At 45.1% G+C, this 24,754-nt stretch overlaps 1 protein-coding gene across 10 annotated transcripts in view; it reads left to right on the forward strand.

Moving 5' to 3' along the window:
- The first annotated feature begins 492 nt into the window (after positions 1-492).
- HECW1 (HECT, C2 and WW domain containing E3 ubiquitin protein ligase 1) overlaps positions 493-24,754 on the forward strand; it is a 268,810-nt gene continuing 244,548 nt past the window's right edge. For 2 of the 10 annotated variants that reach the window (XR_014580687.1, XM_083826820.1), the window contains exons 1-2: positions 6,341-9,884; positions 9,987-10,115. Coding sequence is in view for 6 of the 10 variants with exons in the window: in XM_083826820.1 (XP_083682946.1) it covers positions 9,801-9,884; positions 9,987-10,115 (213 nt within the window). In the remaining 4 variants the exon portion in view is untranslated. Of the gene's footprint in view, positions 726-3,630; positions 6,286-6,336; positions 9,885-9,986; positions 10,116-24,754 lie in introns of those variants that run through there. The other 8 variants (XM_083826829.1, XM_083826826.1, XM_083826824.1 and 5 more) reach the window with 7 other exon arrangements.

Consider the following 24,754-nt stretch of genomic DNA (forward strand, 5'->3'; position numbering starts at 1 on the left):
TTTTTGTCAATGTCTTTGCTTCAGGATACAGCTTAAGATCTAGAATTGACTTTTTTTTTTTTTTTCGGGGCGGGGGGGGTAAGATCCACTCCAACTGTGTGGTTACAAAACGCTGTTTCTATCTTAAAAACGTGTGCAAAAATTGAGCGAGGGGCCAAGCAGAACTTCGCAGGGCTGTTGCTGCTCTCCTCCGGCTGGCACAGGGCTGGTGCCGGGCGGTTGGCTGCGGCCAGCAGGTTTGCCCAGGGGCCGGCGCTGGTACGAAGGGGCAGAAACCCGCAGCCGGCAGGCACCTCGGCGCAGGTTTGAAACTCCCTCTCCTCGCAGGGCTGCGGCTTTCTTTGTCCGGGGGTGCCGCTGAGCAGCAAAACGCCGGCCGGGACGAGGGGCTGGAGGTAGGTGACTACGTGAGGCGCCATCGGCCCCTCGGCTCCGGCGGGCCCCGGGCGGGCGGCCTCGGCCCTCGGCCGCCCTGCCCGCTGTGCTGTGAGGGGCCGGGGGTGGCTCCGTGAGGCCGGGCCCGGGTGGGAGGAGGCTGGCGACGGGAGGAGGAGGAGGAGGAGGAGGAGGAGGAGGAGGAAGGGGGAGCGGCGGCGTTGCGGGCGTTGCAGCCGTGCCGGACTATGGTGCGCCTCGGCCGGGGCTGACAGGCGGGCGGCCCCCGGCGCACGGGCGGCGAGAGCTGCCGGGGGAGCATGAGCTGCGCCCAGGCCGGCATCCTCCAGGTAAGGCATCGGGGACACCCCCAGCCTTCCGCGGGTACCCTCAGCCTTCCCCCGGCGCACCCTCAGCCTTCCCCAGGTACCCCCATCCTTCCCCAGCACGCCCCCATCCTCCTCCGGGGTACTCTCATCCTTCCCCGGGGGTACCCCCATCCTTCCTCGGTGCACCCCCATCCTTCCCCGGGTACCTCCATCCTACCCCAGCACACCCCCATCCTTCCCCAGGTACCCCCATCCTTCCTCAGCACGCCTTCATCCTTCCCCTGGGTACCCCCATCCTTTCTCCAGGCACCTCCATCCATCCCCTGGGTACCCCCATCCTTTCCCCAGCACGCCCCATCCTTTCCCCTGGGTTCCCCCATCCCTCCCCGGGCACCCCATCCTGCCCCCCGCTCCCCTTTGTGCCCGGGCGGCGATGTGGGTGTTGTTCTCGGCAGAGCACAGGGGCTGGGTGCCTGGCTGCCAGCCGGGTGCGACGAGCCCAGGCAGCGGCGTGGAGCCCACCAGCACCCGCCGGCAATCGGCAGCGCTTGGGGATGGGGATGCCCACCGCCGCCCAGGAGTCCCGTGCTGAATTCCCTGTGCTCGTGGCTCCGGATGGTAAAAGGAGAAAATCCTACCCCCCCCAGGTTTGGTTCTTGGCTCCTTGACAATGCAGCAAAATTTGAGCGCAAACTGTCCTTTTTTTTTTTTTTTTCTCACCCCCCCCCCACGCCGTTGCTGTGGGCTAACCTTATGATTTGGTATTTTGGCTATTATCCTGTGTTATTATGTAACTGTGTTTTTCATCGGCAATTAAATAAAATTACTTATTATAAGTCTGCTAAGAATATTGCCCTAGCCTGTAGCATTGTCAAATACTGATTTTCTCATTTCGTAGCCTTCACAGATAATGGGTTTGTACCGACAAAGGCACATACAATTGGTTTTGTTGTCTCTTGCATCGTTTCCCATGTGTGTTTTTTTTTATAGTTGCAGAAGAAATTACTTGGCCTGGGTTTTGATTTTTGCATCCTGCTGTTTGGAGCTGCAGTAGTGCCTTTTTTTTTTTTTTTTAATGCTGCACTCAGCAGAAGTGCATAGTGAGACCGTATAACAGTCACCCGGGCTGTGCTCCTCTCCATATATCTAAGAGCACTGCTGTCTTGGTTTGGGGGGCACCTAGCCCTGCTGAATGCAGCAGCAATTAGGGGCACGGTGCTGCTGTGCCAGAGATGTCACATAGCAGGTGGTCAGCTGTGCTTCTCTGATTAGCGCTCGTGCTAGGATTGCAGTTATTACAGTAATTCATTTTAGCTTGGGGGATTCATTTTGAAAATTTGGATTTTCCACTAAGAAGGGATTACGGTTTCTCTGCGTAGTACGTGTGTTTTGTGAAGAAGTGGAGTGCCGTCTGTAGCCTGCCTGCTCTCTCCACTTCTCTTCTGCCTCTGAAACGCACACCCGTTTGGACGGCACAGGTGCGATGTTGATTTTCCTGCTGGAACCAGGAGTGGATGTAAAAAGCAGCACGCGCTCAGTCAACGCAACGCTCACCCTGTCAATGCAGTCACAGTCTAGCACGGGGAGAAGGAGTATCTGTCCCCTGGGGAGAAATGCTCGTTCAATTTACTTGGTCGTTAGGAGGGTGAGCGGGGAGCTAGCTCAGAACAAAGAATGGTTGGTCAGGTCGCCAGCGCTGGCGAGGAGCGAGCAGCGTGCGTGTCGGCGGCGGGTGGCATGTCGTGTCCCTCGTGTGATGCGTACGCTACTGTGCAGCTGACTTAACGTGTCCTGAGCTGTGGACTCCTAACCTTTTTAGTATCAATCAGCTCTTTCTCGTAAGCTGGCTCGTTTGAAACCAGAGTGGGCCAGAGCACGAACTGATGCACTCAGTGACTTTATCGGGAGCTATAAATATATGAACGTGGCAGTGATTTGAAAGCAAACCATCCGCTCAGATCCAGAACATCCTAAATAATGGATTCACAATCCGTGTGCTCCGTTTTTTAAATGCGTGCTAATAAACAACGTGGTACTTATTGTATTCCAATAAAGAACTGGCTAAGAGTTGTTAGTAAACAAAGCAGTGCATCTCCCCGGTGTTTGTATTTCAGACACGTGGCACTCGATCTGGCGTTCTTTGCAATCACGAGGTGATCCCTGTGATGAAGCTTCATGGAGTTCTGCACGTGCTACGCCTGACGTTAGGCAGTATTCATTCATGATAGTGCTAAATCCTCCTCGCCTCCTTTTGTGAACAGTCTTCACAGAAACAATGCAATTGCTTGAATAAGTGGCGCGAGCGGGATTTGGCTTATTAGCTACTTTCTGAAATACTCTGAAAGGTGTGGTTAAGACAGAGGGGGAGGGACTCAAGCTGGGAGAGTGAAGGTACTGAATAGCCAGCGTCAGGCCAGGGCCCATTCTGATAAGGGGTTGTGCTACCCATTCTTTGAAATTGTTGGAAATCTCAGTCTTGGGGATGCAGGCATTAAGGGATGCAGGCATTAAGGGATGCAGGCATTAAGGTTGCCCCTGTGGTTCCAACTCTGGTAAAAACTGCTTTTAAAAAAATAAAATCCCATGATACAACCTCCTCATTTCCCCCGCCTGTCAGTTATATTGTAAAGTTCAAACAGAAGGGATCTTAATAATTAAAAAAAACACCACTCCAAAATGTCTTAGTTTGTGACGATGACTTTACTGGAGAATCCAGTTTGTCTTCGCAGTGGCTTTCCTTTTTTTTTTTCTGAAGGCTCCCTCTGATCCAGTCTTACCTACTTAGTTTGTCCCAGGTTTAGGGGCATTCACGGGACTGATGTTAGCACACAGAGATTTTGCAGACCCCTGTAGACGGGGCAGAGAGCTCGACCCTCACACAAGTGCTCTGGTTTGCTTTCCCTCTGTTTCTGTAGGGGGACTACTAGCCAGCTGAGGCCAAAGCATGCCTTTGTGTACCCAAAACATCAGTTTTGGGGCATACAAACATAAGAGTGGCTTCCACGAGCTGAGCCGATCGCGTCTCCTGCTGTCGCAGCTTTCCAGCCCTTGTAACGAGGAAGCATCCATGCACGGGGAGTCCCCAGCGCCAGGTCTGCTCCCGGGCTGCTGGTGGCTGTGGCACCACTGGGAGTGTCGCTGCTGGTGTCCCCGTGGGGCTGGCAGGAGTGGCAGGAGGACGGTCCCGCTCCCACCTGTCTGCGTGCCTGCCTATTAGCACGCAAAGAAATTGCACCGCCTCCTTTTCTTCAGGACGTCTGTTGTTTGTTTATGCTCAGCGGCGCTCTTGGTTTTGGCAATAAAGAGATGACTCAGTTTTGCTTCTGTTTAAGACTTTTTTTTTTTTTTTTTAAATCCGTTTCTCTTGTGAGGTTTTTTGTGCTGTTGCAATTCTGCAATGGCTGAGTGGCAAACACTGCAGGAGCTTGGTTTTGTTCCTTAGGAATAAATCTCAGATTTGACGAACGGTAATTCTAATGAAGTCTTAGACCAAATTTTATGTATTTCTGCATTTGTCCGAAGAAGCAAACAAATATTTTGGTTTCTCTTATGCTTGGGAAGGTTGGGGGGCATGCAGCAGAGTGAAAAGTACAAGTACAGCTGGGAGCACAGGGCAGACTGAGATGCCACCCGCTCCAGTTGGTGTTTTCCAGCTGAATTTTGAGCTCAGTGAGGTGCTTAGGATGGATTAAGAAGACATGGCAAGGGTCTTTGATGTAGGGAGCCCAGGGTCATTTTCATTCTGGTTAATGACTGGCGGCCAGGTAGCTGTATAATGGGCTTGTGAGTCAGTCCTAACTTATTTATTTATTTTTGTTCAGCAATGCCATGGCTAGGGTGCTCCGCCGTCAGCTCCAAAGCATGAGGTTTAGGTTCTTCAAGGCAGAGCTGCTTCTCAGGAGGTGCTTGGACTGTCCCTTGGTAAGGTGGTGTCCCCGTCTCACCTCAGGCGTTTGTGGGTTCATCAGGACGTGGACTGGTAAGGCTGCTACAGGCCAAGCAGCCTGCTGTGGGCAGCAGGCTGCTGGGGGCAAGAGGAGGGCTGTAGCCCCACAGCCTGCTCTCCCTTCGGGAGCAGGGAGGAGTTGGGTCGAGCGGAGCAGCAGCAGAGCCTGGAGCACGGTTCTCCACTGCAGTACCTGTGGCAGCTCCTGCTGTCCTCTCCCTCCGCTGGCAGCAGCAGTAGAAACCTCAGCTCCCCGGGTTCCTTCCCCAACTCTCCATTTTCACTATCTCACCCTTCTTCTCCACGAGAGGAGCGGCTTGGCTCGATCCCAGCCCCTCCTCCTCTCTGGACCACGCAGATAAACCTCGAGGTGCCTCGGGGGGAGCAATAAAGCAAGCTGTTCATTTGGGCATCGGGAATGGGGAAACCTGGGTGCTCGTGTTGGAAATCTCGAAGGCAGCAACTGGTGCCCTGCTCCCTGGGGACTCGCTGCGCTCCGTGGTAGCGCAGAGCTCTCTGAGGACGCAGCACAGGCTGCGGAGCAGGAGGGCTGTGGGAGAGGGACAGCGTGCGTGCAGCAGCCAGGAGCGCCGCTACTGAGACCTGAGCCGGGGATTTCATTTCATGCGCTGAGAAAAACAGGCGCGCTTTCACACTTCCCAGATATTTTTATATTTCTCTGCAGATGCTTGTGGAAGACCAAGCGTTTGTTTGGTTTGAAGCCTGAATTAAAATTCCCATCCGACGTCTAGAGGCAAAAGGCAAAAAAAAAAAAAAAGAAAAGGCAAGTGTTTGCCCCAGAATTAAAATCTGTTTAAATGTGAGAGTTGTTAACCCATGAAATAGTGATGCAGTAGAGAATGTCTCTTGGAGTGAATCACTTGTATTTAAAATGGCACACATTCTAAAAATAAACGGGTAATTGCCTCAATGTAGTCAATATGGAATTTAAAGATGACTGACAGAGTGATTTGTCATCCATCACCGTAGCAGGAGTCATCTGGGAAGTCTGTGATGTTAAAGGCATTTGTTTCTATTAGCACCTCTTAAAGCAGTTTTGTTAATGAGCTCTTGAACACAGAACTGAAATCTGTTGTGTGGTATAATTAATTTTTCCATACCATAGGAAAATGTCTGCCTGGTGCACCTTCAATTACTGAATCAGGTTTCTCAGGTCCCAAAACGTGTGGCTCAACAGCCCTATTGTTTCAGAGAGAGGAGGAGCATGCTGTTCCCCTGGTGCCAGCACCGTGCTTTCACACGTCTCCGTGTGAAATTTGGGATGGCACCCCGCGAGCTCGGGAAGAGCTGATGTTGTGCTACCCACAGCAGACGTTCTGCGAAGAGGAAGGCTGGGGGATCCTCCTCCCAAACATGTAGAAGCAGAAGAGGTGGAGCAGGAAATCGTCTGCTTTTCCCCAGGGGAAGAGGAGAGCAAGAAATGGGGAGTGCTTGAAGAGACTGTCGGACGAGTTCTCTGCTGCGTGTCCGTGGATCTCCTCTGAGCACTTGGCTGTGTGGAGTGGGCAGGTCAAGGAGCTGCTCTCCCGACCTTAAAGGTGCTGCCGAGCCTCCTCTTCCTCCCTGAAAGCAACCGCACATAGAACATACGCCGCGTGGACTTTGCTGAGCTAGGTAAGAAGCAACGAAGCTGGGGATAATCCGGCTTTGCTGCGAGCTGGGCACCTGTTGTAAGGCACTTCCCAAGCCGTTGAACTGCAGTCCTCCTTCCAGCGGGACGGAGCAAACGCGTGGGGAGGCTGCCTGCCTGGGGTCCACCGTCACACTTACAAGTGCCTGACAGAACTGGGAGATGGATGGGGTCACCCCGTGGGCCAGAGTGGTCCCTTGGGCAGCTAGGGACTTTCTTGGGCCCTGTCAAGACGGATGTGTTATTCTCACGAAGCAGGATGTATTGTCTTCTGCCACATCTTAAAGCAGCCTCAGGAAAATTTAGGCTTTTAAGATTCACATTCTGATGCGGAGCATCCATCAAGTGTTGGGTTGTTTGTCAAGTGTCTTTAATGGTGTGTAAAAAAAGATGCTATGGGAGAAGCCTTAGGATATTTAATGTAAAAATATATACTTTTTGTGTGCAACTGCGTGGTTGTCTGAAGAAGACAAGGGATTTACTCTCTGAAGCAGCATCTTGTTTTAGTAGTAAGTTTTAGCTGCTACATGCTTAAGGTGGAAAAGGAGGAAGTGGATGAAATATTTGATTCTGGAGCCAGAACATACATTTCCAAGGTGATGCTGTTCAAGATTTGTGAAATGGCCGTTAGCCATTAACTTGTCGGCTGCCTTGGTTACAGGCCTGCGGAAGCTACGCGCAGATGAGGAGTGAGATCCTTTCATGAGTGTTAAGTTGCTTAATGTGATGGCACTATGCTCCTGCAAATGGTAGTCAAGGTGAGGTCAATGCCACGATTCAGAAATACTACATAAGTACCCTGAGTCATGGCAGAGACCTGAAGCTGAGATAAAGCATTACTGAGGCCAGCTCTTCGGTGAGAAAATGAACAACAGTCCTGCTAAAGTTATTGCAAACTCCACTTGATGAATGGCAGTACCATCTGGCCTTTTCTGATATATATACATGGGATTTTTGTCGTTGTTGTTGCCGTTGGTGGGGTTTTGTGTTGTTGTTTTTCTTTGTGTGCACATGTGTAGTTTTACCAAGTTTTGTGTGTAGTTTTACAAAGCTGACTGTCATTAGGAAGCTGTTTGCTGTGCCAGTGTGGACCATGGAAATTTCTCTCTCATTGTTGTAGCACCAGATTAAAGTAAAAACAGCTATAGGAGTTCGTACCCAGACCAGGCATTAGGGGATAATGAGCTGAAGCTGAGCTGTTTTTCCTTCTTTTTCTCTTCTTGTTAGGCTAGAAAAGGACTCCAGCATATAAATACTGAGCCCTACGGCAGAACTCCTTTTCCAAGCCCCATCGCTGTCATGGCTTATGAGAGTTAGGCTGATTTACTCATTTCTGGTTTCCAGTTCTTAACATTCATTATGGATTTTGCTCTATGTGTGGAAGGAAATTGACCATTTTTATATGAGCAAAGCTCCCATTAAAGAACAGCATTTCCCATCTGACTGAAGGCAGGTTTTCTTCTGTGGGTCCAAGAAACCCTGTGCTGGTGTAGAACCATTACCTGCTCCTGAAATGCGACTTGGAATGTTTTGCCTTGTGCTCCTCGGGACTGTGTTGTTCTCAAAGCATCCTCTTTGAGGAGTTTTCAGAGACACTCTCTCTGCAAATAGGTTTGCATTCTCTTTAACAGCTTTGCTAGACCCTTCTCCCCTCCTCCCACCTTCCCACCCCCAAGAACTGGGTAATTGCAAAGTACCATTGTGCTTTCCAACACACTTTGCTGCACACACAGCTTTTCTTAGGCCATGCTGTCATATGTCTCAGCGAGAGCATGGGTTCATGGCTCATGCTAACACTCTGTGCCTAATAGCTCAGTGTAGTCAAAAACCTTAGTGTCTGTATTTGAACAATTATGCTAGGATATCCCACATTAAAATGTATCTCCTCAGCAGAAGTGCCTGAATGCTAAAATGCATCTGTGTCATCTGTGCTCAACTGCATATAAATCAGGAACAGGTGTGTGCTTAGGACACTCTAAATGTGGTGCTTGAATTTACTCTTGATGGGGAGGGAATCAAAAGGTGGGGATGTGGGAACAAAATAATCAAGCAGTCATGCTGCAAGAAATACCGAAAAACTGTATCAAAGGTGTGGTGGGATGTTCGGGTTTTTCTGTGGATTCAACTTGCCAGTTGCGCTGCTGCGTTTTGGCTAGAGGTGGACCCAAGAGGAGGGTGGAAGCAGACAGTGCCTTCTAGAAATCTGATTTAAGGATCAGCTGCTTGTCAGAGATGCATGGTAACTTCCTCTTGGCATCAGCCATAGCATCTTGTCCAGCTTGGAAGATCAGCATAAGCCCAAGGAAGTCACTTCAGAAGTCCCAGAAAGAGCCGAACTGCCCTTGTGCCCTTTCTCTTTTCCTTGTGTGTCTGCCCAAGCCTGACCCTGGGGCTCGTGATGCTCAGCCTGCCTGCAAATACGGCTTCTTGAAACCTGGGACAGGGGCATTGGCCCAGGCCAGGCTCCTTGCAGGAGTGTCTCATCCTTCCCCTCTCACCATACTGAAAAATGTGACAGGAGACATCTGAGGCTGTAGTTAGAAATGGTTAAGAATTAATTTCCCAAAAGAGGTTACAGGAGGAGGCTTCTTCTGTAGAGAAGGAGGAAGGATGTGGTGCTGTGAGGCAGAGGTGGTGTGTCTAAACCTGTGTGTGGAGTGGGAATATAAATGTTTCCAGCAGTGTCCCTGCTCACTTAAAACACTTTGATCCCCTGGTGCTCCCATCAGAACGTCTTTTGCGTGGAGAAAATGTAGAGTTTGTGCATGGGTGTATAATTATTTGTCAGTAAAACACAGTTCTGTTTTGGACTCCAAGTTAAATATATGCCTGTTTTGACCTATTTTTCTCAACCTAATTCTGCCAGCTCTTTATGTGTGTGCACGGTGTTACCTGCTCAGGGAGTCCCACTGACATCAGAAAGACAACTCGCCGTAGGAAGGCTGGTGTCTCCGTGGTGGCAGCAGGCTCGGGGTTTGTATGAAGTCGTCTGTTGGGCTCAATGAGGGAAAGCACCAAAGCACTAGGTGATAAGACAAGGGGAAATGGCCTCAAGTTGCACCAGGGGAGGCTTAGGTTGGGTATTAGGAGAAATTTCTTTACTGAAAGGGGTGTGCGGCGTTGGAGCTGGCTGCCCAGGCAAGTGGTTGAGTCGCCATCCTTGGAGGTCTTCAAGAAACGTGTAGATGTAGAGCTTAGTAGCATGGTTTAGTGGTGGACTGGTCAGTACTAGGTTAAAGGTTGGACTAGATGATCTTAGAGGTCTTTTCCTACCTGACTGATTCTAAGAGAACCATGGAATATGATATTTAAACAGGAGCCCGCTGATCAACACTGTATCATCTAGTAGCTCAGGAACGTTCATCATGAGTTATGTGTTTGGCTGACTTCTGACGTCCTTGAGATAGCTCTGAGAGGCTTGTACAACTTTCAGATACAACTTCCTGGGTGATTGGATTATATTGGTATCCTATCTGTTGCCTATCAAAGCTCTAAATGTATGTGGTGGCCAGGTCTTCAAACCTCAGAGGACCTGGGATCAGAGCTCAGAAAGTTGTTGGGCTCACTTCAGTTTAAGAGCAAGGTAAGATGCAGGTGAGAGGCTACCAAAAATGCCTTCCAGCTGCACCTCTCAACCACAATTATCGTCTTTTCATAACCTCTTCCCTTGATCTTTTGTTTGCAGTCTCTGATAGGGCACGGGGGAGACTTTGCAGCTAAAGAGGTCTCAGCTGCGATTCATGTAAATGAAAGGTTTCTCAATGGAACAAAATCAAGACTGCAGTTGGTGATGATGATAAATGAGTCAAAAAAGGTAAGTTAGCTCCCTCTCTGAGCTTTTAGGTGGTGTTTTTTTTTTGTTTGTTTGGTGTTTTGCATATTTTTAAAGGAAGACCCAATTTTTGTACTTCAATCAGCAGAGGAATTCTGCATCCTCTAGAGGAAGCAGGTCTTCTGTCTAACAAAGAACCATTTTTATGTAACTGCTTTGAAGGGGGAAAAAAAATCACATTTGAGACCTTAGCATTGAGTAGACTTTCTCTGAGACCTCTACCCAAGCACAATGCTCCTCCTCTTGCCATGTGCACTTGGTGTTCCTGCTGTCCCAGCCTGGCTTTGGGCAGCTCCAGGAGCTCCTGGCAGCCTTTGGCAGGCAGGCCGAATGCTGAGTCACGGGGAGGAGCTGGAGACATGAGTGCTGCTCAGGTCGGTGCGGCGCCAACGCATAGTTTGCTGAAACCAGGAGACCCCCCGCAAATCGCACATACTTCTTCAGTCGTCCATTGAGCTCAAATGACGTACTGGTGCAATTAGGTTAATTTCCAAAAGGATGGCTGTTCAGGTAAAAAGCTGAATTTGCCTCTAGGCAAGCCACCCTGAGGCTACCAACCCTCCTTTCAAAAATATCCATAGCTTTTTTTTTTTTCCTTCCATCTATTTTTTTTTGGAGAATGCGGGTCATTTACGTGTAGATGTTAGATCACCCTAGTTCTGGTGATTCTTTTGTTGGGTACTATCACTCTCGTCAAAGACAAGAGTGGAAACCTGGTAGGAGCAGTCCAATGACCTGTGCACGTGGAGCACAATTATCTTCTTGAAGCAGTTCTGGTGCATGCACATGTGGGAGGAGGGGAGGCATATTAAGTAGCGCTGCATGAAAATCTGCCAGTGGAACAGTTTTCTGTCAAAAAATGCTGTTTTAAACAGAATCAAAATGTGCCTTGTGAGAATGTGTTTGCACTGTGGCTGGCAGCCATTCAGAGGGCCTGGAGCCCTGCAGCCTTGTTTAATGATCAGATCCAGTTGGGAGAGATCAGAGATGGAGGTGTGGCAAGGTGCTTGCTGTTGTTATGCTTCAGCTTTAAGGAAAACTTCAAACAATTTCGCTTTCCCACAGTGCAGAAAATGAGACTTGACCTACTCTGCTTCAGACAGCCGCTTCGTAAAATCTAGCTGCTGTCTCTGGTGCACATCATTGTTACAGTGTTATACTGTTGGGCTTGCTTCACAGAAGCCTGGGGTCGAACTCGTGGTTATGCTGAGTTCATTTAAACCACTGACCGCTGAGTTCATTTGGCCCACGAGGCCTTAAAATAACCAGGCAAAAATTCACTGTGTATTTATGTGGGACAGAGACCACACAGATGTTTTGGCTAGCAGTTTTGTAGTGCTCCTGTGATGGAAAACATAAGCATGCTAGTGAGGAAATACCTCCCCACACACGTTCACTTTTTGGCTTAAACTCACCTTGAAACAGGGTCCATGCTTCCTATTTTTTAATTATTTTTTTTCCAGTTTAGATACTAGTGTTATTTTAGCAGGATTCTCCTTACTTTTTTCCCTCCTGACAGTGCTGGGACCAATTTTTTTCCTCTTGTTTATCCCTACTTCCCTCCACCTCACAAACACCTTTTTTATAGCCACTGGAGGCTAATATGTCTGTTCTCTGAGTAGCAAGCCTGTAAAATGTTTGGGCTTCAAACTTAAGCTAGGGCAAGTGAAGCACAGTGCTACTGTTTGGGTCTGTCTGTTTTCAGTTGTGTTGTGACCTTATTTTTGGTTGCAGAAAGGCCTGGACTTTGCAGGTTGTGCAAAAGCGGTCATAAGGAAAAAAATGTCCTATTTTGGCTTCACTTCTCCTGTGGCAGTCAAACCAGGTGTCGGTGCAATGAATAGAAGAAAATGATGGCTTCAATTAAAGTCTTACCATTTCAGGAACTTCTCCTTTCTCTCCTTTTGTGGCAATTTGTCTTGTTCCTGCAGAGACCTTTTCCATGCCTTGCCCTGTGGGTTGCTCAAATGAGTTGGAAGCCCGTCCTCTGGCTGCTTAGTCTGCTGAAACGCCGAGGTGGAAAATGCATTTCTCTTGGTGAGGGCACTCACCAGTGCAGTTGTTCAGCAACTGAGTGGTTCCTTGCTCAGACCACACTGTGCAGCGATAGCATAGTAGCTTCATCATCCTCTAATTAAGATGAAGAAAGAGAAGGTTAACGATTTTTCTTTTATTATCTTGAGAATGTTTCTCATTCTGTTTAGCTCACTGATTTCTGGTGCTTGTTTAGTAGCATTTGCCTTGCATCCTGCATATAAAGAGAGCCTTCAGCCTTCCCCCGGCCCTGTCCTGTGCCCTTCTGTCGGACGATGGCCAGGGGTCCCTGCTGTGTCACTGGTTCCCAGCTCCAGGTAGTCTTGTAGGCTCCCCTAAAAGTGCTCTGTCCTCTGGGCAAAACTCGGAGGCATCCAACTTTTTATCTGTCCGTGGTCAAAGCAAAAGAGGGATAGCAGGAAATTTATCACTCTTGTTAATGTTTTTATAGTCTGAGGGTTGATAACCAAGTATCATATATGAAAAATAATAACATTTTGAAAAGTTCTTTTCCTCAAGTGTTTTGCTCTCCATGAAAACAGGAATCTTTCAGAGATCCTTGTTATGCTGTGCCTGGAGTGCTCAGCCATTTTCAGTTTGTAGACCCTAACCCTTAAGAATTTAGACGCTTTTCTAGCAGGGATGTCCCCTTCCCGGTAATTGAATGGCAGACACAATGGGACATTTCTGTAACCTCTCCTTCAGGGGCTGAAGTTTTTTCTTTCCTTTAAATGGCATTTTCTCTGTTTCAGTTTGTGCTCATTGCCTCTTGTCCTGTTGCTGGGTGCCACCGAGAAGAACCTGGCTCCATCTTCCTCCCTCCCTCCAATCAGCTATTTACACTGATGAGATTCCCACTGAGCCTTCTCATCTCCAGGTTAAATAATCCCAGTACATCCTGCTGCTTTTCCAGCCACTCTATCCCACACATTACTTGTTTCCTTGTGGCATGACGTGCATTTGTGCGGCAATGTGGAGGGCTGCATCAGTGAACTGACCCGGCTTAGAAATTACCTGTTATTTTATGCCATGCAGTTAAACCCAGGTGAGGTTTATTTGACTGTTTGAAGAATACCTGTGGCAATGCAAGCAGACAGAAAAGGGTGGACGGAAGGCAAGGTATTTCTTCTTGTTGGTTTACGATGGCTTAAAGTGTTTGTGACTGTGACAGTAGTCACCTGTATGGACTGTGAACAGATCTGAAGGCCTGAGGGTTGAAACCTTTGGTTTAGACTTACCAAGAAACCAAAGCAGCTGAGATGGAGTTTTGGTAGGGATTACGTTAAAATTAAGAAGTCAACAAGAAAATTGTGTAACCCAGTGTATGAATGGCTGTAGTGGGTCAAACAAAAGGTCAGCTCAAGATTCTCTCTCTTGTGACTAAAGGAGAACATTTATGGAGCATAGCAAACAGTTTTGCCTGCTATCAGAAAATCACTTTTCTATATTATTTCCTTACCCTCCATGCCAACCATTTTCAGTTCAGGAACTTTCATGGATGTTTCTGTATTTAGCACTCTTCGATAGAGACCTACTCCAAGAATCATCCCCCTACTTTTCTTTGGACCTATCTACTTTTTATCATGAATCTTCTCTTAGTCTTCTCTTCAGCCCTCATCTTTGGTACCTGCATAAATTTCCTCTTCCGATTTGTTACCTTTATACTAGGCACTCTGTTTTTTTCAGGTAATCCTTTTGCGTTAACTCCCTAAACTCATTCTTTTACTTCTGACTCCAACCCCTAAGGTGCAATTTTGCATCTAGCTCTGTGCTGCCTGTGTGGTCTCGCTGCTACCTGATCTGGATCCAGCTCGGATCTAGCTCAGATTATGTGAACCTTTCCTCTCCTTCCTCTTTTTTTTTTTTTTTTGCCTCCTGCCCACCATCTTTAGGTCTTGGATTTAAGGTCTTTGACTTTGCCAGACCAAATTCAGCTCTTTTATTATACCATTGAATGTGTATTTTTCTGTTGATCTTTATTGCCAAGAATATTGCTTGTAACTTACTTTCATCCTTTCCTATTGTCATCTTTACTTCATCAGCTTTTTGCAATGTAAAATTTTGCTATGAGTACCTTTATCTCCTCTGTTCAATTTTATTTGAATCCCAGGTCTTTTTTTTTTTTTTTTTAATCTATTTATCTTACTTTTATGTACATGGATGTGCTGAATTCTGCTGATCCTTAGACACATGTTCTCATGCCTCCTGTCCCTTCTTTTGCTTGATAATTAACATGACTGAAGTACTCTCTCTCTGCCATTGGTATGGCAACTCTTTTCATGCTACTTTCTCTACTCATTGTGGCCAGTGGTAAGAGGCTCAGTAGTTTATTCCTTTCTTCCTTCAGATCCTTCCCAAATATTTACTGCTTCCAAATGGCTGTTGCAGTGATATCTGTAATCTGTTGTTCTGTATTTACCGTGTCTGTGTAAGGTTATCAGGTTTTTGGTGTACAGACGCTTACTGGATGATTTCTGCAGCTCAGTGCTATTCTACCTCGCATTTCATAAAATTGTGTCTGATGGCAGACGTCTGCTAGACAACTGTTTCTGATGTTTATGACATTTTTTACTTTGCCTTATTAGTAGGTGATATGTAAATCTTCCACGATGCAGAAAACCTCAGAGCACTCAAGTGCTGCTCCCACTGGAAAGCAATTAGATTTGGGGGCTTCCTCCCTTTTTTGCAAACAAACTCTGTGTAGTTTGAGATGGCAAGAAACAATCTTTTCTTTTTATTGATTTTTATTTTTTTTTATTTCTTTGCCGTGTTTCTCTTTTTCCCTTCTCCTTGTTTTATGGATTTTTTATATGTTGTTTATTTAACAAACGTGAATGTTACTGGCTTAAAAAGAAAAATCCTCTCATCTTCTCTGAGGGTTAATCTAGAAAGAAACTTTCTAACCCGTGAAAGCAGGGTGAGACTGTCTCTGCTCTGAAATGTTAAATAAAGGAGACAAAGGGAAATAATCCCCCGCGATGATACCTCAGGGAGGATTTAATTAAGAAAATGAAATTGCATTAAGAGTGACCCGTTGTGGACTGCCAAAAAGCCAGTAGACGAGGGAGAAATTTGTTAGCAGTGTCTGCCCATCATTGAGAGGTCGCACAGTGTACCCAGCCCGCGAGATACAATGCTCCACAGAGTAGCTTAAAGCGCTCTTTAATTACCTGATTGATGAAGGTCGCCTCTTTAACTTCAGTACTGCAGGGAGCACACCTGGCCCGTGAGATGGCTCACGGGGTCCGTGGATCAGGCTGGCACGGCCGCGTGGTCATGCACCCGTCTCTGCTCACACCTCACCTCGACCACAGCTCAGAGACACTGCTGCTTCCAGCTTGGCTAAAAGGAGGGTGCAGTCAGTGCACACCATCGGTTGAAGAATACTGGTCAGTAGCCACACAAGCCATACGTAAAGCTGTATGTGGGCAAGTTCACTAATGCTTCCACAGGTTTATGTTGTGTTCCATCAGTGGGGTTAGTTCCCCATGTGTGGTAGCCAGCAGCATTTTTGCACCAACTGAATCCAGCCTGCTAATGTTGGGAGGTGAGAGGGCATCTACCTGGTTGGCAGAAGGTCAGCCAGGAACTGGACACCTCTATGTGACGGCAGATATTAAGGAAGAGGCAAAAGCTGTTTCTTAGATGGGGTCTTATTGCCCCCCAGGTCTAGCAGGAATGTGAAGGGGAAGCGGCTCACCTCTTCTCTCCCTGTCACCAGGTGTAAAGCTCAGAGCTGGGCATTAGGGGAGAGCACATCCAGGTTCACTCTGTGCTCTAGAGGTGAGGATTGTTTCATAAATCCTGGCTGAGGATTCAATGGGAAAACTCCGTGAAGAAAGCACATGAACTGAGGAGGTAGAAGGGGTTTAGTGAACTCAACACCTGACCCTTTAGCCACTGAGGCAATGCTTTTGAAATTAATTTGACTCAAGGGGTCTTTAACAAACCAGGGGATGACATTCAACAGATAAAGTCTGCAAGGCTGGGTCCAATGCCTGTAATAATCTGTGATTTCGTAAGTCAGCAGTCGCTGCTGTGCGAGAGCTGGGCAGTTTCTCTCGTGCCCTGTGCGCTGTCTGGATCTATCTCAGCAATTACACAGGCATTCCCTCGTGCTCACCATTAGCGTAATGGCTAGCAAGAACATTATTTATCCCTTTGCTCTGAGTGACTACTGCTTCCATAATCTCTTTTGCATTAAACTAATGGCCAACTTGTGTATGTGATTTTTCTCCTCCTTCTCACATGATAAAGAGGGTACCTGTCATTGCTTTTGTCCCATTTGTCTTTTATTGCAGATGAAAATAGAAAGAGAATTTGACAAGAAATTACAGCAACTGTCATATCTTGTTGTGTCCCACCATCTTCTGCAAATCTTCTTACCTGAAGGTATGCAAATAATAGAAAATGCCAGCTGGAAAAAGAAAAACACCCCCACATGCAATTACTTTGTTGCCATGTGTAATTCCTCAATTGCGAGAAAGCAGATTCTGATCACTAGCAGTCATTTTACTTGGCTTTTGTTTGTTTATCTTTCAGGTAGAAGTGATATTTAAAGTGGCTACTAGATAAAATGGAGTAGTGATCATTTCCCAGCCCTCTCTTATGCAAGAGCAAGGAAAAATTTGATCACAGTTACAGTACCTTTTCTGCTGTTTTTAGTGAAAGTAACTGTGATTTGATTGTGCCCTTCTGTTGACCTTTTTTTTTTTTGAAATGTGGTACCTATTGATGAGTCCTTGCCAGTCTTGCTGTGAGGAAATATATTTCAGAGAGCACAAATGACTGCTTGATGCATCTGTTCTTGGGGAGCATAGAAACAGAGCTGGAAGTGATCTGTAGAGGCAGGGACAGTGATACCTGCAGTGCTTACCAGGAGCTCGTGTAGCTGCTCTCAAATGTCACTCAGGATGGAGATTCCACAGACTCCCATCCAAGCATGTACCTGTGCTTCTCTGTCATTGTTAGGAAGTTTTTCATAATGTCTGACATTGGCTGTCGCCGTGTAATCGATCTCATTGCTTCTCATCCTATTTACTGAGGGCATGAAGAGAAAATGTTTTCTTCTTTGCAGTAGCCTCCTAAACACTAAACAGTGTCACTTACACCATTCCTTCCACTTCATCTCCAGTCTTTTTTTTTCCTAACTTCTTTTTTTGCTAACCAGTCCCAGTTCCTTCGAATGCAGTGTCCACGAGGAGATGTAGTACTGCAGCTGAAGCTTTGCTAATGCTCAGCAGAGTGGAAGGATGACTTCATGTTGCGCAGGCCACAGCCCTGTTTGTCTCTTCCAGTCTCCTCATTTGTCCCTTGCTCAATGGCTTGACACTGACCTGCGTTCAGTTTGTCATCCACTCTTACCAGTGGATCCTCTCCCAGAGGACTCCTACCTTGCTAGAAGTTCTCCTTGTTGTATTTATGCAGTTATTTCTGCCTTGTGTGTACAGATTTGCATTTCCTGGTTTTTTTTTCCAAATTTTTCCAGCTTGCCGTAGTATTAATGGATTTTAATCCCATCGTCCAACATATTTGCAGTCTTTTTTGTTTCCATTTTGTCTGCAGACTTTAAGGCTACTCTTTTCTGCCATCCAGTTAAAGAAACCATGGAGCAGAACTAGCCTACGTAATTCAGCCTGGGTGCATGCTCCAGGCTCGTGCATGCTCCAGGCTCATGCAGAACCTGCGGTAGCTGCTGTCTGGGTACAGCTCACCAAGCTTTCCATCCAGCCTGAATTAACTTCACCCAGATCATATTTTCCAAACTTTCTTATGAAAATATTGAGTGAGACTATATCAAAAATCTTATTTGAAGTCAAGGTATAATGTGTTTGTGCTTTTTCCCTAGCCACAAAACCTGTTACTTTGCTGGGGAAGGAAATTAAATTGGTTTGAGGTGATTTGTTCTTGATGAATCTATTTCTTGTTACTTCCCGTCCCCAATCTCTTGATGTTCTTTCTGGATTTGGCCCACTGTAAGAGCTCTTGGGATCTCTCATCAGAGTAAATGCCTGCCAGAGGGATTGTAGCCCAGGCCCTGCTTATTCCTCTTTGTCTAGACTTCGCTGTCTCTTGGCCAGGCTCAAGGTTTACCTTCATGGTATGGAGAAGTCGCTGGTAAATCTTGAGCACCCCTGAAGTCTAATCAATAAGAGTGTACAAATTCAACATAAGGGAAAAAGGAAAAACAATCAAAACCCGTTCTTTTTTTTTTTTTTTTTTTTTTTCTTCTGTGGGGACTACTGCAAGATCCAGAGATCCAGACAGTTAACAAACTGGCCAGGTGCATTGCTGTCTGCCTGTGGTCTTTCCAACACTACCAGCTAGAAAAAGAGCATGGAGTACTTTATTTAGGTTGTACCTAAGTAGAAGAAACACTGTTACTACAGATGGACAGAATCTGTTTCTTCCTCTGATACTGCATGGATTTGTAGCCAAGTGAATGAGATGGGGAAGAACATGTAATCCAACATACAGCATAAATTTTATTTTATTCACGATCTGGTTAAAATGAAATTACTCTAGTTTTATGATCTGCTTTTTCCCCATCTGTGTGAAGAGAAAGTTATTTTCTAGATGAGAAGCCTCAAAGACTGTTATTTAGATACCTACATTGTCTTGATAAACAGGTGTGTGAAAACAGCACAATTAGAAGACCAGCAAGGCAGCAAATCAGGTCATCTTAGTAGGGGTGCTTTGCAAGGTTTCAGCCTGTCCCCCTGGCATTAGATGTTAGATCTGTTTTCAGACAGAGAGGTAGCACTGAAATATACTAATCCATTTTTAAGGTATGTTGTTTGTTGCTGTCTTTGAAAAAAAGTTTATTTGTGAGCAGATTTAATCTGTGAATCCTAAAATTTTTTCTTGTCTAAAATATACTTTATTGCTGAAAGTTATTCCTGCCTAAAGTACAGTTTATTTACTGAAAGTTATTTTATTGCTGTGTGGTTACAGAAAGCTTCTAGTGGTCCTTCCTCCTTATTTTCTACAGTGGAGCTTAACTTCTTTTTCCGGTTTGCTTGTTGCTGGAATCTTGAAAATAGCATTATGTTACTCACAGTTTGATTTATCGGATAGAAGGAAGGCTTTTCTGCCTGCACATTAACACTGTAAGTATAGAAGAGTTGATCATGTATCTATGTTTGTAACACATTTGGAAGGCCTTCTGTATCTGAGAAAACACAGACCTCTTAGGATTTCAGAAGGTCTCGGCAGCCTCTGTGGAGTTATCCAAGTGTCTGAAACCTGTCTTGCTGCATCTACATTGTTTTTCTCTGATAATGCCTTTGGACTGATGGATCTGCAAAGTTTTCACTGCTGTAACTGTTTTCAAGAGTTCATCTCCTCGTTTTTTCTGAAATCCATAAGCTTGAGCAAGAAAATATGTTGCTTTATACATTCAGTGTTTATTTCCACTTCCTTTGCAGAAAATTAACTGGTTGAATTTTAAATCACTAGTCTTACTCTTCATTTAAAAATTCATTTATAAAATAAAAAAAATATCTTTGTGCATGAGAGGTATTAAAAGCTGCAGATTGACAGTGCTGCATGCAAAGCATCAAATGTGGAGAACAGCTACTACTATGATTTATGCAATACGTCTTGCATAAATCATAATAGATATTTCATTTGACAAGGTTTAGCATCAATTCAGGAAGGGACTGCTATTCAAGAAGGATCTTTAAGCATTCATTTGTATTTTCTCAGTGATTCAAGTTGTTTCATGAACCAATAAACTGACCCTGTCCCTGATCTGCCGAAGATTTAGAATGTCTTTAATTTTGAAGCAAGAAGACTATGCAAATCGATTAGACAAACTCTACTTAAAATTAATTTGAATGGGCTTAAGCAGAGGGTGTCTATCAGATTTTGTTCAGGGACCCTAAGTGCTCAGGATTTGGCTACTCAGAGGATTTAAGATACCTCATAAGTCCTGAAAGTAATTTAGTGGTGGCTTTTAGTTATAGCTGCTTCTTTTCATTTAAGGAATGCAGGAGAAATAAATATCAGGATTTTGGAGTGCAGAAAATTAATGCAAGTTTTTCTGTATCCACCATTTACTTGAAAAAGATGCCTAGATGATTTTTTTAGTTATGTTCTTTAGATCTGATCTTCAGTTCCTTCGTCATCTCCTTTGTCAAGGCCCAAATCTGACTGTATATGTATGTCATGGATCATTTTTTAAATCAGTCATCTTATTAAACACATGCATTTTATGCAGTTTTTGCAAGTCATTGCAGTAAATTGTCTTTTTTTTTCCTGTTTTCTATTCTTTTTGAAATTATTTGGCTTGGAAAAATTGGTGGGCTGTTTTTTTGTTTTTTGGTGTTTTTTTTTTGGTATCTAGATAGTATAAGAATGACTCTATGGGATTTTCACGTATGCTGTTCATCACTTTGAAACACGTTGCCACCCTGGTTCTGAGAGCATCATTAAGAAAGTGGCACCTCAGAAAGCATGGTGTGAATTATTAGTGAATGTTGATGGTTTAGTAGTGACCCCGATTTTTGTCACTTCTCGCGTTACATTTCCTAACGTTTCAAAACATTTGGTTTTCAAGGAAGAATTTCTCCTCCCCAGCTTATCTTGCTCCTTTCTTGAGGCTGCGGAGAAGACGCAAGGCTGGGTTTGACATCATCTCCATGGCAGCACACGTTCGTTTCCATGGCAATGTATTTCACAAACAACCCTACAACTTTACTACAGTGTCAAACAAAAGGAGAAGCCTGACTGTTGGAGCAAGCTCTTACCAAGGTTAAAATTAAAAAGAGGGGGAGGGGAGGAGCGTGGAAAGAGGTTGGGTGAGATAATGACTTCTTGCAATTTGTTCTTCTGAAGCTCTTGCTCCAGGGTAAGCACGCCATTTCAAAATCTAAATTCACCAGTCCATAATTACTGTGCTACCCAGCTGCATTCCTGCACACGAGTAGGTAAGTGATGTGCTGTCACAAGTCTTTTGTCCCAAGATACTTCTTTAGCCTGGTTTCCTAAGGAAATGAGGCTTATGGAACAACATTCTTCTGTTCTGGTTGTCTCTTTGTCTCTCTCCTGCCATGCCTCCCCCCCGTAGCTTTTGACTCCATTGATCAGATCATTTGAATTTGACAGAGGGGCCAAAGTTGAGGAGGTAATTAAGTTCCTCTAGGTGTTGTGAAAAAGCTGGGGTCTGCCTCTGTTCAGTCCCCGGAAGGAGGCGGTGGGCACGGAGAACTGGATAATTAGGGCATCTAAGCTAGATGGGTATACTAAGCAGTATAATAAAGCCTGGTTCCTTTGGTGATGGTCTGAATGCAGGAAAATGTTTAAGCACATGGCTAGTGTATTTATTTATTTTTTCATCTAGAGATGCTTTCCTAAACTGTGAAGTAAGGGATCTGTGTGGGGCCGATACCTGGGGAAGCAGTTAATGACTTGACCTCTCTTTCAAGGTAATGGCACTGGGAAGGCATGCGGGAAAATATGCATAAGGGCTGCGAGCCGTGGAGGGCCTTTCAGTTAGACACTGAATACAACCCATACACCAGGCTTTTACAGTGCAAGGATTGCAGGCAGTGAGCAGGATAATTTGGCTTGTCGCGTTGTCCTTGCAGTGCATGCAGTCTGGTCAGGAAGCTGAGAGGCAGCTGTTCCTGCCCCACGTGCTTGTCACGCCGTCGCTGGCAGCTTGACATGAAAATGCAAGATGGAGCTGGTAGCACAGGGAGCTCCTAAAGGGAGGGTTTGGGCGTGTGGGCTAAGATAAATCAGTGTCTCTAGTGGTCTGCTCTGATACCTGGGCTGGGCACCTCTGCCCTGTTTCTGAAGGAAGCACAGCTCCACATACGTGCAGAAAATCGTGAGACTGCATTTCTGTCATTGGAAAGGTACTTGCCTTTTGCTAGAGGGTTTCTCAGCTGTATTGGAGAATAGCTTAAAAACATGAGAAAAATATTTAAATAGCTTTTGAATTCTATGTTGACCCTGGTTTAGAAATGCAAGGCTACCACATTGTTCTCAGGATTTCAAAGTGTTTCCCATCCAACTTTGTAATATGCTATCTTGTATGTGAGTTTTTCTGTGAAGATGGGAGGGATTTTTGTTTCCTAGTTTTATTTTTATTTAAGGATTTTATTAGGCTACATTATAGAGGTGACTATACAGGGTTAAACACAGGGGGGAACATGTAAGTATCAAAGATACCTGTTGTTTAAAAGAAATACAGATAACCCAGGCTAGTATTGCTGTAACATTACTGGCGTGGCAAATGGAAGATGGAAGGCAACTTTAGGCTGAGAAGCTGTCAGAGGTAGAGGTAGGTTCTGGAGCTGCAGCTCCTGGCTGGGGGCATTGCCATCAATCTCATCAAGCCCCATAAAGATACTGTGCTTCAGAAGGAAAAGAGTTGTCTTGCACATGCTTTTTTCCTCTCAGTGTCAAAAACTGCTGGGAAATCTGGACTCATGGAAATAAATGATCCCAGCGGAATTGGTCTGTTGAACAGTTTTAGATGAAATGGTCAAAGAAGTATGTAGTGAATTTACTACCTGACTTTACATTTTACTTGATTATTGTTGTTTTCAAAAGTGACTTTTATTTTTTTGTTTTTGATCTAGCTTTTCCAAAATCTTAGAAGCTAGTTCTTAGGTGGCCTCCACATTCTGAAAATTAACTGCCTTGAAGTTCCAGGTGATACAGAGGAGCACACAAACACCATATTAGAAGTCTTGCCAATAGAAACATTAACTGTATAAACAGCCTAGGCATTTATGCTTCTGTTTCTGACTGAAAAAAAAAAAAAAAGTAACAACTGTGATAAACTACTGAACTTCTTAAGTGCCGGGCAAGGAGTAGCAAGGCAGGGTAAACTAACTCGTATCAGTATTTTTGTATGTTTATGACCAGGATAGGATTCATGTGCATAGTTTGCCACTATTATGATTTCCATATGTTTTTCCAGTACCTTTCTGTGAACCATGGTAATGCCTTGCTTTCTTCTGCTTTGCCTCAGAGTGTTAAAATTGCAATGTGGGCTCGCTGCTGAAGAACTACCAACATACCCATCTGAATGAAAGCTGTGAATCTGTTCCATGGGTTGTAAAAATAAACTTGTTTCATTGAGCTTTCATGTATCATGAGATTTGCAAATGTAAAAATTCAATACGAAGAAAATGGGTTTTGAGTAATTCCTTAATCTGTTTTTTCAGTGGTCAGGATGTTCAGCTGTGTTTTCTGTGTCTTCTCCCTAATCACTTTCATATTAAAGATTAATTGCATATCATAGAGAATCCTTGATTAAGCCAATGAAAAGTGAGAGCATAGGTCTGTTCATCAGAAGCAGCACGAAGAATAATAATGAGCAACTGCCTGGCTTGTCTACCTTACAAAAGACACACAGAAGATGTATTTCTGTGATGCTCCATTTGCTGTTATTAAACAGAAAAGAATCGTCTACTGCTTTACTGGAAAGCTTCCTTATTAACAAAACACAATAAATTATTCCACTGTACACACCTTTTGTGGTGTAAGTTTAACAGGGAAAGGAGTTAATATTTTACAAGTGTGTTTTGCCTCTGACTCCAGGAGAATTCAACAAGGTGATTTATGAAGGCATTTTTGTTCTAGACTTGCACTTTGCTGTTTTGGTTATGGCTTTCTCTTTTGCTCCATGCCTCTTAGCAATGTTTTTTGTCCTGAGTTGTGAGGTACTGTATGCGAGGTATGTACCACATCAGTAAACCTGCAGAATTTATTTCCCGTTGCACAACTAAGTCAGTGAGGACCCTGTGTAAAATTCCCCCCCTAGACTATGTTGCTTTTGAGCTGTCTTTGGCCTCTCTAAAGGAGCAATGTCAAAAGGATCGGATGTACCAAGGGACATGTCAGGAAATTTATCAACAGCATGGACTATGTACATGCTAAAATTCAATTTAGGGTCACTTCTTAATACAGAGTGGAGCAACAGTGGGATGAGATTTCTTTGCAAGATGAAATGGTGATTAAAAGCACGCTTTTATTTCTGGTAGGTGCTAGTATTGCTGCTGCTGGATTCCTACTCAGCAGCAACATGTGACCGTCCCTTGGAGGGAATGGTTTATTTCCACTGGCGTGCCAAATGAGTTTGTCCTCAACCTGAGAATAAAAGTCATTAGGCTGTAATCATACTTCGTATGCTCATAATCTCTAGCAGTGATTCTGAAACCTCTTGGAGATGGATGACTGAGAAGCCTCAGAATTTCTCATGGGCCATCTTGCATTCTTCTCAAATGTTTAAGAGAAAAGCCCAGTAGGCAATGAATTAAAGTTGGTCTCCTCCACCCCATGCCAGTCATTGGAGCAACGTAGCTTGGGAACCACTAACAGAGTGTTATCTTTGTCTTGAATCACCAATAAAAAGCCTCTGGGTTGTCTCTCCTGTTCTGAGAGTTGCTTTTTCCTGCCTAAGGCTTGGAGGTTCAACACATACAGAAGAAAAGTCCAGTGCTGAAGTGGCAGTTGAGTACACCTCCTTCGAAGGCACAAAATGCAGGACAGTCAGTTTTACTGTGCCAAGACATGTCTGATGCTCATTCTGTGTTTCTTTGTAAGCACTGGTCTGAGACCCCATTATT

This window comes from Anser anser (genome assembly GCF_964211835.1).
Source record: "Anser anser genome assembly, chromosome: 2".
In the NCBI taxonomy this organism is placed as follows: domain Eukaryota; kingdom Metazoa; phylum Chordata; class Aves; order Anseriformes; family Anatidae; genus Anser; species Anser anser.